This window comes from Pelobates fuscus, chromosome 8 (genome assembly GCF_036172605.1).
Source record: "Pelobates fuscus isolate aPelFus1 chromosome 8, aPelFus1.pri, whole genome shotgun sequence".
Lineage (NCBI taxonomy): Eukaryota > Metazoa > Chordata > Amphibia > Anura > Pelobatidae > Pelobates > Pelobates fuscus.
The window spans coordinates 169,177,406-169,190,697 of NC_086324.1; the positions used below are offsets into that span (position 1 = coordinate 169,177,406).

General features: G+C 39.9%; 1 protein-coding gene across 3 annotated transcripts in view; it reads left to right on the forward strand.

The window, feature by feature from the left end:
• SEPTIN12 (septin 12) overlaps positions 1-13,292 on the forward strand; it is a 95,003-nt gene that overhangs the window by 79,022 nt on the left and 2,689 nt on the right. For all 3 annotated transcript variants that reach the window (XM_063430760.1, XM_063430761.1, XM_063430762.1), the window contains 8 exons: positions 4,324-4,521; positions 8,293-8,409; positions 8,508-8,589; positions 9,669-9,806; positions 10,061-10,178; positions 10,560-10,655; positions 11,417-11,513; positions 13,014-13,065. In XM_063430760.1, the coding sequence (XP_063286830.1) occupies positions 4,324-4,521; positions 8,293-8,409; positions 8,508-8,589; positions 9,669-9,806; positions 10,061-10,178; positions 10,560-10,655; positions 11,417-11,513; positions 13,014-13,065 (898 nt within the window). The remainder of the gene's footprint in view (positions 1-4,323; positions 4,522-8,292; positions 8,410-8,507; positions 8,590-9,668; positions 9,807-10,060; positions 10,179-10,559; positions 10,656-11,416; positions 11,514-13,013; positions 13,066-13,292) is intronic.

The window sequence follows — 13,292 nt, forward strand, 5'->3', positions numbered from 1 at the left end:
TACGCCTACGCTCTCTTCTTACGGAGACCTAATGCGCACCTAATGTCGCCTAACACTGACATATACACACACACACATATTGACAGACACACGCACACTGAGAGACGCACACACACTGACAGATACACCCGATGGGCCTCCTAAGAGTGCGGGCCCGCGGTGCAGCGTAGCCTGGAATCCCGCTGGACGTACCTTGTGCAGATCTGCTGTAGGTGATAGTGTGATGCAGTGGTTATGGTGCGTAGTGTCACTTTTTAAAGAAAATATAAAATAAAGCAGGTTTCATATCATTTTCCTTCTTGCACCTCACGTCTATATTTATTTTTTTCATCCACCCTCTTCCTGTTCACAGGCAGAAGATGGGGTTTAGTGTTGAGGACAATTGTACTGGCAAGACTACAAAAATGGGGTCTATGGAAGATCGAGCCTTGGTGTATGTTCCCATCACTCGTTCCCAACAGATGGGAAGTGATGGGGTGCAGCAGGCTGAACATTTTTGAATCTCCACCTTTTGCGACATTTTGCTAATAATAGTATGTTACATAAGACAAAGTGCTCCCTAATTTATCTTACGCTGTCTATTAATTGTGTTGGAATTTTATAATGCATTCTACGTGCATTTCTTACAAAAAAACTCAAATGTAAGAGTATAGCTTTAACTTAAAACAAAAAAGAAAACCAACCAAATATTTTTTATAAAGATACCAGTGTACTGGATAATATAAAGTTTCCCTAGTAACAAGATAACATATTTAAAGTAATAACGAACTCTCCCAGAATGCTCTGGGCAAGTCTCCAAATTGTACATTACTTTTTATTAAGCAATGATCTTACTTCTAGTCTTTATTCGGCTGAGATGTTGGACCCAGTGATTAGTGTATTATGTAGGGGCTGTTTGAGAATAAAATGCAGATTATAACATATTAACCCCTGCACGGATTATTCCAAGCACTGTGAACTCTGTGGTCATTTGAAGTGGTCATGGTGCCTGGCGTCCCTATGTGCAGCGTTTTACAATGAAACGTTGCATATACTGAGGGTAACTCCTTTGCTGCCAGAGATGTAACTCCACCTTTAACCCCTTAAGGACCAAACTTCTGGAATAAAAGGGTATCATGACAGATCACACATGTCATGTGTCCTTAAGGGGTTAAAGGGGCACTCCAGGCACTCAGACCACTTCTGCCCATTGGAGTGGTCTGGGTGCCAACTCCCACTATCTTTAACCCTGCAAGTGTAATTATTGCAGTTTTTATAAACTGCAATAATTACCTTGCAGGGTTAACTCCTCCTCTAGTGGCTGTCTACTAGACAGCCACTAGAGGGCACTTCCGGGTTTATAGCACAGATTTTCTGTGCTATAGCGTCGCTGGACGTCCTCACGCCATGTGAGGACCTCCAGCTTCGCTGAAATCCCCATACGAAAGCATTTTCAATGCTTTCCAATGGGGAGGTCTAATGCGCATGTTTTAACCCCTTCAGCATCCTGGGATGGGGGGGAGGGAGAGGGGACCTGCAGTGCCAGGAAAACAGTTTGTTTTCCTGGCACTGGAGAGTCCCTTTAACAGCGCCTTTAGGGTGTCACCAGCCAGCCTGGACTGGTTAATGTAAATTCTGTGCAAATTTCATTGTGCAGAACGTCAGTCACTGGCTGAGATTGGTCAGCTGACAGTCTCAGCGAGTAAATGGCCACTGCTGTGGCTTCCAGAAGTGCATCACCAGACTGCCAGGGAGCCTCGGAAGCCATAGGGACCCAATGCTAACCGGGACAAGTTACTCCTAACACCATAACCACTATAGAGGGCTGTGGGACATTCCAGATATATCCTGATATAAGTGTATTTGCATGTTAATCCTTATAGGGTTAAATTAAACACAAATGTTGTAATCATTCATTTTTCACTTAGGCCCTGCACAGTGTCTGGAGGGGATAAAATGTGTATATGTTTTATATCAAAATAGTGAGATTATTATTATAGCTCACCCTGCACCTGTTATCGATCTGTCCCTTAGCTGACATAATTAGTAGAATTGTGAAACAAGTCTGCTGTTATGCTGTGTGTAGATAGAAATGTACTTTTTTTTTTTTAATGAGTGAATAAAAACATTTAGCATTTTGTGATTTGGAGAATTGCTACAAATGATGCAAAGAATAGAGTTCACGATTAGATACACACCTGGTAGATTACAAGCACATGTTATATTATTGACATTAATGGCTGCCAATGAGACATGAATGATTTTGAAGTAGTTATAGTCTCCGCATTACCATACCTTTCAACAACATGTTGACTGTAATCATTACATGAAGAAGGCTCCATACCTCGCAATAAACCCTCAAGGTTTGGCGATCACAATCCTTCCTGATGCAGAGGAAATTGAACCATCGGACTTCAACATCTAAAAAGACTACAGAAGTCACTGGCCAGACTTTTATAATAATTAACCAATGCCTTGATATATATCAAGCAAAGTTATTTACTGAACTGAACATGATCTGGATTTTAAATATAGGACAAAAGTAGACAAAAAAAAAAAAGGAAGCATAGATGTTTTCTCAACCTTGGATTTTTTTGGCCTTAAATGGACACTCTGGACCCCTACAGTAATTAACCTTGCTGAAATGCTTTTACAAAGAGTAAAGATTTCAATAGAAATTGTCACTTTTATAAAGTTACCCCCCCCCCCCCTATCAATCAGTCAGCCAGTCCCGTTACTTCCTGCTTTGATTATCTCAGTGGAGCAATTACCCAGAGCACCTGCTTTGCTGAGACTTCTCATTGAACTGCATTGGGAAGTCTGTTATAGGACAGCCACAGAAAGTCTGGGCGGGGTTAAAAGGGGACGTTTTGCAAAGGCTGCAGACAACAGATCTGTAGCTTTTGCAAACTGTTTTTAGATATAACCCAAAGTAAAAAAAAAAAAAAAAAATTGCAAAATTAAAAGCATGCAGGGAGTAGATCTACCAAATAGTGATTTTTTTTTTTTTTTTTTTACGTGGCTAGTGGTGTGTTCCTTTAACAGCCCAGTGGACACTGAACGCCATATTGAAAGTGTCATTCTAATGGTGGTGTGCAGACAATAGTAATTCTGGGATATCCAAATCCAAGTTTTTATGTCTTGTGTTTAATATTGATTTGGTAAGTTCCTGCCACCTATATCTTCGACCATTAGTCAGGGCGGATAATGGCGGCAAACGCAAAAGTACATTTAAATTATTAACCGTTATTGAAATATTATGAATTCCTCTTGCATTTAGATGGATCTCTATAAAATCACACGTTTGTGCAGTTTTTTTTCACCTCGTTTTTATTTTTATCCTGCGATCTACATTCGTTATGTGCCAATAAGTCAGGCGATACCTTGTTAGCGGTAGCTGAGAATGTTCGTCACACTCCATCTCGTTAGGCCCTTAACCCTTTACCTGCTGGAGGAGGAAGAGTGAGCAAGATATGGGGGTGATCCACAAAGTCGGGGACTTTGGACAATTGACAGGAGAATAGCAAAATGTTTGGCCAAATATAGCTGAATGTTAAAAAAATAGCCGAGTTTGAGAATTGTCCAATTTAGTTAATTTGGCTTACAATTTGCCATCTCCTACAATTTCTGGATTAGTGAATAAGCCAGTATGTTTCTGGTGCCTTATAATACATGTGATGAGGTTGACATATTAGATGAGTAACGTTATCCCATGGATGTTGGGCTCCCTGCGGGCACAGATGTTTATTTATAGAGCGGACTATATGACTGTATTGGAATAACATGAATTCCAGTTGTGTAGAAAGACTGGTATGGCGTCCTACTGGGGATCAGTATGACAAACTGGGCTGTGATGTGACACATTAGTGATTGAACACCCCCCCCCTTCTCCCGCATTCTCAGTCTGCACACAGATTAGCTCCAGCAAGACCAGCTCATGATTGCATTAGCAGTGAAAGGGTTAAACATTGATAGCCTTAGTCATTCCTACTGTTGAGGACAGCATTTCCCAAGAAGCTCAGCCATCCATTTCAGCGAGTAGATTTGTTTGTCCGACCAGTGTGGTGGTCAATAGCAATGTGGTTCTTCCGTAGTGAATACCGTAGGGCCCAATCTCTTAGGAAAAGCCTAGGTTCAAAAGCCATAGCCGGCAGTCAATCTAACCCTGTACAATGCATTAATAATAATTCAGGGCTTTTCACCTTAGAGGGAACATTGCTTCCACCAAGTCGCATACTCCTGTTTCTCTGAGAGGGTTAATGCTCATGCGAAGACATTTCTTCTTCTTTTTTTTCTGCTGAGGGTTTCATTCCTGTCCTTACACTGCCTTCCTCTTTCTCTCAGTCTCCGATCAAAGCCACGAGGCTCCCAGCGACAAGATGGAAGAGCAGACCCTGACGCCAGCCGAAGAGATGACGAAGGTGGAGACGTGCGAAGATCCAGGCCGGGAGCCTTTCGGTTACGTGGGCATCGATTCGGTGCTGGATCAGATGAGACGCAAAGCAATGAAACACGGCTTTGAGTTTAACATCATGGTGGTAGGTGTGTGTCGCTGCCCTGGAGTTAACAATAGCAATGGGAGCTTAACAAAGGCTCAGGTGCAGCGTGACAGATGGTCTCACAGCGGCTTTTAACCCCTTAAGAACCATTGATATATCATGCCGTCATCACAATCTGCTCCCTACAGACTCTGTGCCAGAACAGAGCGTCCTGTATGTATTCCTATTGGCAGCTCTATACAGGGCAGCTGTCACTGAACGCGTGGGTCTTGCCGTCTTCATATTGAATCTGATTGCCATGATGTCATTATCCTCTCATTGGCTATTAAGGGGTTAAAAGAGTGCCTGATATGAGCAATATATTGATTTATTGACTGGCTTACTTATTCATTTTAATGGAAATAGACCGTGAGATGTATTCATTAGACAGTGAATTCTGGTAAGAAGAAAAGTGAAACTTGCAAGATTAAGATCAAAATAGCTGAACTGATATTATTTATATATATAAACAACTTAACTATGTTTCTAACTTGCCATTTGTTAATCCAATTATTATTTTTAAAGTGTTCATAGCACCTTTACCTGTTTAGGGAATAAAGCCCCCCTCCCCCATTTTTGCCCTCAAAATATACAGTAAATTCCAACATCCAATGCATGCACCTGTTTTGGTCTTATTTATTTTTATAAGTTTATAATGTGTGGACACATGGCCTCCATTATATTATTAAAGCAATGAATCTTAATAATGAAGCCAGTGGGTTATACCCTATACCTGATCCACTCCCAATTAAACTCGCTCTAACACTCTGCTTATACGGTTGTTTCGGATATTTACAAATTTGCACAAGTACATACCTTCCAAGTGTCCCTATTTAGGAGGGACAGTCCCTATTTTGGGTCCAAATCCCCCTGTCTGTTTTCTCTGCCCTAATGTCCCTCTTTTCTAGGAGTTCCATGTTGTTGGTGTGTCTGAGTGTACAACAGAGCTCCACAGCAATAATACTCCCAGTAATGTGTCTGAGTGTATAACAGAGCTCCACAGCAATAATACTCCCAGTAATGTGTCTGAGTGTATAACAGAGCTCCACAGCAATAATACTCCCAGTAATGTGTCTGAGTGTATAACAGAGCCCCACAGCAATAATACTCTCAGTAATGTGTCTGGGTGTATAACAGAGCTCCACAGCAATAATACTCCCAGTAATGTGTCTGACTGTATAACAGAGCTCCACAGCAATAATACTCCCAGTAATGTGTCTGAGTGTATAACAGAGCTCCACAGCAATAATACTCCCAGTAATGTGTCTGAGTGTATCACAGAGCTCCACAGCAATAATACTCCCAGTAATGTGTCTGAGTGTATAACAGAGCTCCACAGCAATAATACTCCCAGTAATGTGTCTGAGTGTATAACAGAGCCCCACAGCAATAATACTCCCAGTAATGTGTCTGGGTGTATAACAGATCTCCCCAACAATAATACTCCCAGTAATGTGTCTGAGTGTATAACAGAGCCCCACAGCAATAATACTCCCAGTAATGTGTCTGGGTGTATAACAGAGCTCCCCAACAATAATACTCCCAGTAATGTGCCTGAGTGTATAACAGAGCTCCACAGCAATAATACTCCCAGTAATGTGTCTGAATGTATAACAGAGCTCCCCAACAATAATACTCCCAGTAATGTGCCTGAGTGTATAACAGAGCTCCACAGCAATAATACTCCCAGTAATGTGTCTGGGTGTATAACAGAGCTCCCCAACAATAATACTCCCAGTAATGTGTCTGAGTGTATAACAGAGCTCCACAGCAATAATACTCCCAATAATGTGTCTGAATGTATAACAGAGCTCCCCAACAATAATACTCCCAGTAATGTGTCTGAGTGTATAACAGAGCCCCACAGCAATAATACTCCCAGTAATGTGTCTGAGTGTATAACAGAGCTCCACAGCAATAATACTCCCAGTAATGTGTCTGAGTGTATAACAGAGCTCCACAGCAATAATACTCCCAGTAATGTGTGTGAGTGTATAACAGAGCCCCACAGCAATAATACTCCCAGTAATGTGGCTGTGTGTATAACAGAGCTCCACAGCAATAATACTCCCAGTAATGTGTCTGAGTGTATAACAGAGCTCCCCAACAATAATACTCCCAGTAATGTGTCTGAGTGTGTAACAGAGCTCCACAGCAATAATACTCCCAGTAATGTGTCTGAGTGTATAACAGAGCTCCACAGTAATAATACTCCCAGTAATGTGTCTGAGTGTATAACAGAGCTCCACAGTAATAATACTCCCAGTAATGTGACTGAGTGTATAACAGAGCCCCACAGCAATAATACTCCCAGTAATGTGTCTGAGTGTATAACAGAGCTCCCCAACAATAATACTCCCAGTAATGTGTCTGAGTGTGTAACAGAGCTCCACAGCCATATAGCCGAATAGTTTTAAATAAAAAATAAATAAATCAAAGAAAGGCTTGGTGGGAATCCCACTGGCACACAGTCTGATAAATCTGTGTCACTTGGGAGGTATGCATCTTGTTTTCCAGCTTGGCTATATTAGCCTTGAGTCTGCGATTCTTTCTTCAGCGGTGAGCAATTCCCAGTTTAGTAAATGAGAACTGATAGAAGGGAACTGCTACAATTGCTCTATTCTAGTCTTACCCTGTAAAAAGAACAGATATTTTCAGTATTTCCCCAATATTTGTTTTAATTAATTAGCTCTTGGTACTTAAAGGGACACTGTAGTCTCCAAAAGAATGAAGTTTAATGAAGCAGTTTTGGTGCATAGATCATTCCCCTGCAGTCTCACTGCTCAATTCACTGCCATTTAGGAGTTAAATCACTTTTGTTTCTGTTTATGCAGCCCTAGCCACGCCTCCCCTGGCTATGACTCACACAGCCAGCATGAAAAAAAAATGCTTTCATTTTCAATCAGATGTAACTTACTTTAACCCCTTAAGGACACATGACATTTGTAACATGTCATGATTCCCTTTTATTACAGAAGTTTGGTCCTTAAGGGGTTTAAAGTGTTTATCTCCTGCTCTGTAAGTTGGACTGTAATTACACACAGGTCGCTTCTGTGGGGTATTGCAAGCTATTAACAGAGCAGGAGATAAGAATTTCTAAATTAACCCCTTAAGGACCAAACTTCTGGAATAAAAGGGAATCATGACATGTCACACATGTCATGTGTCCTTAAGGGGTTAAACAGAATTTGCAATAAAGGTAGTGTAAACATTAGATGACTCTTTACAGGAAGTATTTTAGGAAGACCGTGTAAGTCACGTGCAGGGAGGTGTGACTAGGGTGCATAACTCCAAAACGGCAGATAATTGAGCAGTAAGAATGCTGGGGCATGGTCTATATACCAAAACTGCTTCATTAAGTTAAAGTTGTTTTGGACAATAGAGTGTCAATTTAAATCCTCTTCAGTCCAGGAGAACGCATATTTTTAGATTTGAGACGGGGAATTATTTTCCATAATACTGTTACAGTTTTTAGAATGTGCAAGATGATGGGGTGGGAGGTGCCAAAGTCTTGATTGAGAATGTCCCCAAACTGCAGTTTATTTTTCCTGTTTGTGTTAATTGACGATGTGTAAACATGGACAAGGTCTCTATAAAATATTTATTAAGATAGTGCTTCTAACACCTATCCTTTGACAAACACCAACGGACTGGTTTTTAAATTTCTACATGGAACCAGACTGGTGTAAAAAAATAATAATCTTATCTTGTGTACTTAAATAATCATAAAGAGTATGAAAACATTTTTTTTTACATTTTTTTTTATTATCTGTAGGTCAGAGCGGTTTGGGAAAGTCAACCTTGGTCAATACACTCTTCAAGTCAAAAGTGATCCGTAAAGCGCCTGGATCGGGGATTCCCAAAACATTGGAACTCAATGCGGTCAGCCAAGGTGAGCTAGTCCTTCATTCATTCTGGTCAATTAGTCATGTCCACCGCTGTATGACATGGGTGGGGTGGCGTAACAATTATATATTATTCTTTCAACAGTGATCGAAGAACGAGGCATGGAGATGAGGCTCACAGTGATTGACACACCAGGATTTGGAGATCAGATCAACAACCAGAACTGGTAAAAACACAAAATACCGGCTATTTCATCAGAACCTATTGTTTCTGACACCCAGCATGGATTGCCCCCTACCACCAAAATAAAACACACAACATCATCAATTACTAGAAAGGCCACTGCTTCACATGTATTCAATTTATATATTTAACAACCAGATATGTAATAAACAGTGGTGTAAACTCATTTGTACATATGTCATTTAAACAACTTTAACAGTTCGAAAAATACTACAGTGATGCAAGAAAATCCACCTGTGTAGACGGGTCCAGAAATTAGGATCCGTCACACTGGTGGAGGTACACCTAGTTGGAGACTCCAGAGGCGTCCTGGGGCATAACCCCTATCCAAAGAGAAGAAGGCAAAATACTCAAATAGTTGGGAAAAAATCCGAACTTACAGAGTATGAACTGGAGTATAGGGTAGATAAATAAAAGTTCTTGAATCAATTAAGTAAATAGTTAGATAGCATAGGTATGAAATAGAATAGTCTATATGGTGCAATCAAGCCTAAATGGCTCACCTCTAAAGTATCCTAGTAATTACTAAAACTCTTGAGTAGCGACAGACTAGAGACTTTAATTTTTTCCCAACTATTTGAGTATTTTGCCGAAAAATACTACAGCCTGATCCAACTCATTCAATGATATTTCCAAACCCATTATAAACTCTAAAAAGATGATTATATAGCTCCCAACAGCTATTGTTCCCATTCACTAAGATTTGTGGTTACTGCTACACTAAAAAACAAACAAAAACTGTTAATTTAATTCCATTTGTTCTTTCTTTGGAAGTTTCGAAGTTGCTTTCCAAATACTGCTTAAGAAGGCTTTAATTAGAAAGTTGTGAATACATTATATTTCAAAGGGATTTTAATGTTACTGCTAAGAGACAAAGAGGCTCAGGGGATGTCTATCAGTGCTGTCTGTGTAGCTTTAAGAAGTGACCTGCGAGAGAATATTATGTTTTTAAGTTCGAAACAGCCAGCCATTGTGTTTCGACCACATGAGTTATGGGCAGAGTAGATGAATAGGGACCATTGAATGCAGACCTCAGAATCCTTGTCTCCCTGATTGTCCTAGCTGGGAACCAATCATCAAATACATTCATGAGCAATACGAGAAGTATCTGAGAGAGGAGATCCTGGTCACCCGCAAGCGTCGCATCCCGGACTCTCGTATTCATAGCTGCATCTACTTCATCCCCCCAACAGGGCACTGGTGAGTAATAGTCACATTTGGGAAACTCATTGACAATAATCTTGATGACGATAATATCATATTAATGGCTCCATTAATGCCCCAACACATGGCATCTGGCCAAACATGTTCCATGCCAAATGCTTGCTACACCAGAGACATTGTCTATGGTAACAATGTAACATAACGGCCAAAGGCGACTGTTGGTGGAAAGTCCATTCAACATTATTCGACAGTTCCTTAAAGGCTTTTGACTTTCGTTCCTCTGCACCCAGGCTACGACCTCTGGACCTTGAGTTCATGAAACGGTTGGGCCAGATTGTAAACGTTGTTCCCGTGATCGCAAAGGCTGACACTCTTACCCTGGAAGAGCGAGAAGAATTTAAACAGAGAGTAAGTAGTCCGAGAATGAGAATCTAACAGTTTACGGGAAAACAATGACCTATGATTAAGTGCTCACTGTATGTTAATGTCCCATACCCTCTCTGAATGCCTGCAAGATATCAGGGTATAGTAAACGTTTTATATGTATTTTTATCTCCTGAATTCATATAACAAGTTAACAAATCCATGAAAAAAATACATTGACATTTCAATATTTCATAATTTACATAATTAATGATTGTGCTATTTCCAAACATCGATCTATGCAAAAAGTTGCAATAATATCTTATATTTTCATCCTATCTGTGCAGCCCATATTTCAAGTAACTGTTATACTATTCCATTTTCTATTTTATAATGAGAACTATCTCTTGCTGTTTCTCTGATTAGATAAGGAAGGACCTGCAAGCTCATGGGATCAGTGTGTATCCACAGCTGGAACTGGACGAAGATCCGGGAGAGGCATTACTCAACGACAAAATCCGGGTGAGTGTCTCCCAGCGTTTATATATCCCTGCTGTATGTTATTGGTTATAGTCTATAAAGATATCTCTTATATGGATGATCAATGAAAACATGAAAAAAAATGTAAAATCACTATTTTTTTTTTATTAAGAATAAGCATTTCCTGTATAGTTATTACGTTGATGTATCGGCCTATGTTTATCGACTAAATTTTCATCCAAGTTTGATATAATAGGGATTGTTAAGGAGTGGCTTTGGGGGCTGGAGTTCCAGATGTGGATCTCTTCAGGTGGCAGAATACAAGGGATGTTATGGAAACTGGTTAGGGGAGATTGGGAGAAACACAAAGGGAACGGGAATACGGAAGGATAGAGAGAGACATGGCGTCTCTGGGAAAACAGAGAGAGAGAGAGTTACTTAAATGGGGGTAAGGCAAGTTGAGACAAAATACTGAGGGTTTGGGGAACATGATTGCAGGGGTTAAAGGCTGGTGTTGAGCCTTGGGTACATCTGAGAGAAGTACAGCATGGTATTGATGGTTTGGGCTAAAGCCCTAGGTGGGTTTGGAACTTAGCAACTACCTTGTTTGGAAGACAAACGAGGGTCTTGAAGAGGGTGGAATCAGAAAATTGTCTTTTGTTTAATGATATCGTAACTGTTTAGCCCCTTAAAGGACCTATCTTTTATTGCATGATTAGGAGACATTTTGTTAGTAAATAATCTTATATGAATATAAAACGGCTCATTCTTTATGTCCTGACCATTTTATTAAAATTTTTCAGGAAAAGATTCCGTTTGCCGTGGTGGGAACAGACGAAGAACATCAGATTAACGGGAGGAAGATCTTAGGTCGTAAAACCAAGTGGGGGATCATAGAAGGTGAGGTTACCAGGATTGCGTTTATACTTTGGGGCTTATTCACTCAATATTATTTGTTGGAGTTTTTGTAACCAATTTGCAAAGCAGAGGCCGAAATAACCAAGTTGGCAAAACAATCTACTACTATCGAGTGAAGATTCCTGTCCCCAAATTAAGATTATGGCCTTCCTTTGTCAATAAACTAGCTTTCAGTAAGTTATTTAGTATATAAGCCGCGTTATCTGTGTTTGGAATTCTCTCACGCCTCTACATCCAACCCTCCATCCATTCCAGAGTTAATCTGCGCGTTAGCTATTATCTGCAGAATTTTCCTGCACACATTATTTAGGAATTTGGATTTTTACCATAAGTAAAAGGCTTTTCGCGTGCGCTGCACACATTACGTTTCTGTTTTTTATCATGACACCTGCGGATTAATGTTTAGGAGGATCTTCTGCCATTCCATCTTCCAAACCGCCTCACACACCTTTTTCCCATTTGTTAGCCGGTCCCTGGTCTCGCTGTCTCATTCTTGACTATATTAAGGAGGGGAAGCACGCTGCATCTGTTCTCGATCACCGAGAGCTCTCAGTAGGCAGGTCAGGGCTGGAGCAGGCACTAATGGACGCATCCCAGCTGTGTTCTGACTTGGCTGCTGTGTGCTGGAAAGAGATATCACCTTGTACTGACCGAGACAGGATCCCAGTTATTCGAATTATCCCTCCCTTCCCAATCCAAGTCCAATCCACCTTAAAGGAACACTCCACACTGCAATTTATCCATCAGCCTTTTATTGCATTAAATATACAGATATAGACTGTGATTATAAGTAGGGCCTCCGTTTATTATTTTTCCATACGCTTTTTAAATGAGTTAAGGTTTTTGGATAAACCTAAAATGATTTAATGTTTTGAAGAATGTGTTAATCTTTTGATATGTTTTGTATACTATTTTTTTTATATGCATGATATTTATTTTTGTTGATATTTTAATAACTTTAAAAAAAAAATGATTTTGAAAGTTTTTTCCCAAAAATATAAAATATTTTTAAAAGCTTATGCAAAAATAGAAAAATAAAAAATAAAAAAATTAACACTATAGTGTATATAGTACAAAACTTTATTCCTAATACTACAGTGTCCCTCTGGCCCGTGGCCCTCCTAAAGTTTAAAAAAAACAAAACTTTTACCTGAATCCAGCATTGAGGTCATGGTGAGTGTTGCGCACATTAGGCCCCTATAGAAAAGAACTGAATCAATACTTTCCTACTGAGAATTTCAAGACGCTGGTTGTCATCACGCACAGAAATCGCCAATTTCTAAACGCTCTTTGAGAATGATTTGTTGATGTATTTATTTTTTTTTTTTTACATTTTAATTACTGTTTACATTTAATTTTGGCTGCTCCTTGTATTTTAGAGATCCTTTTATATTTAAATGGTGCAGCGCCTGTTGCTATGACATGGTTATAGATAGCTGTATGACAATATTGTCTCGTTTTTCTTTTTATCTCGTCTCTCAGTTGAGAATACGACACACTGTGAATTTGCTGACCTGAGAGATTTGCTGATCCGGTGAGTTCTTGCTAGAGATTGTTATTGACATGTGCACAGTCGCCTTGTCGGCATATGCACAAAACCCCCCCACCAATACCCATTACAATAAAAGACACTGGCACCAGGGTTTTGACAAAAGTATATCACAGCTTTTATTTATTATTAACATAAATTATAAAGGTCATTGTCAATATCAGGCCCACATTGGCCTGCACAATTACCACAGTAGTTTACAATATAACCCC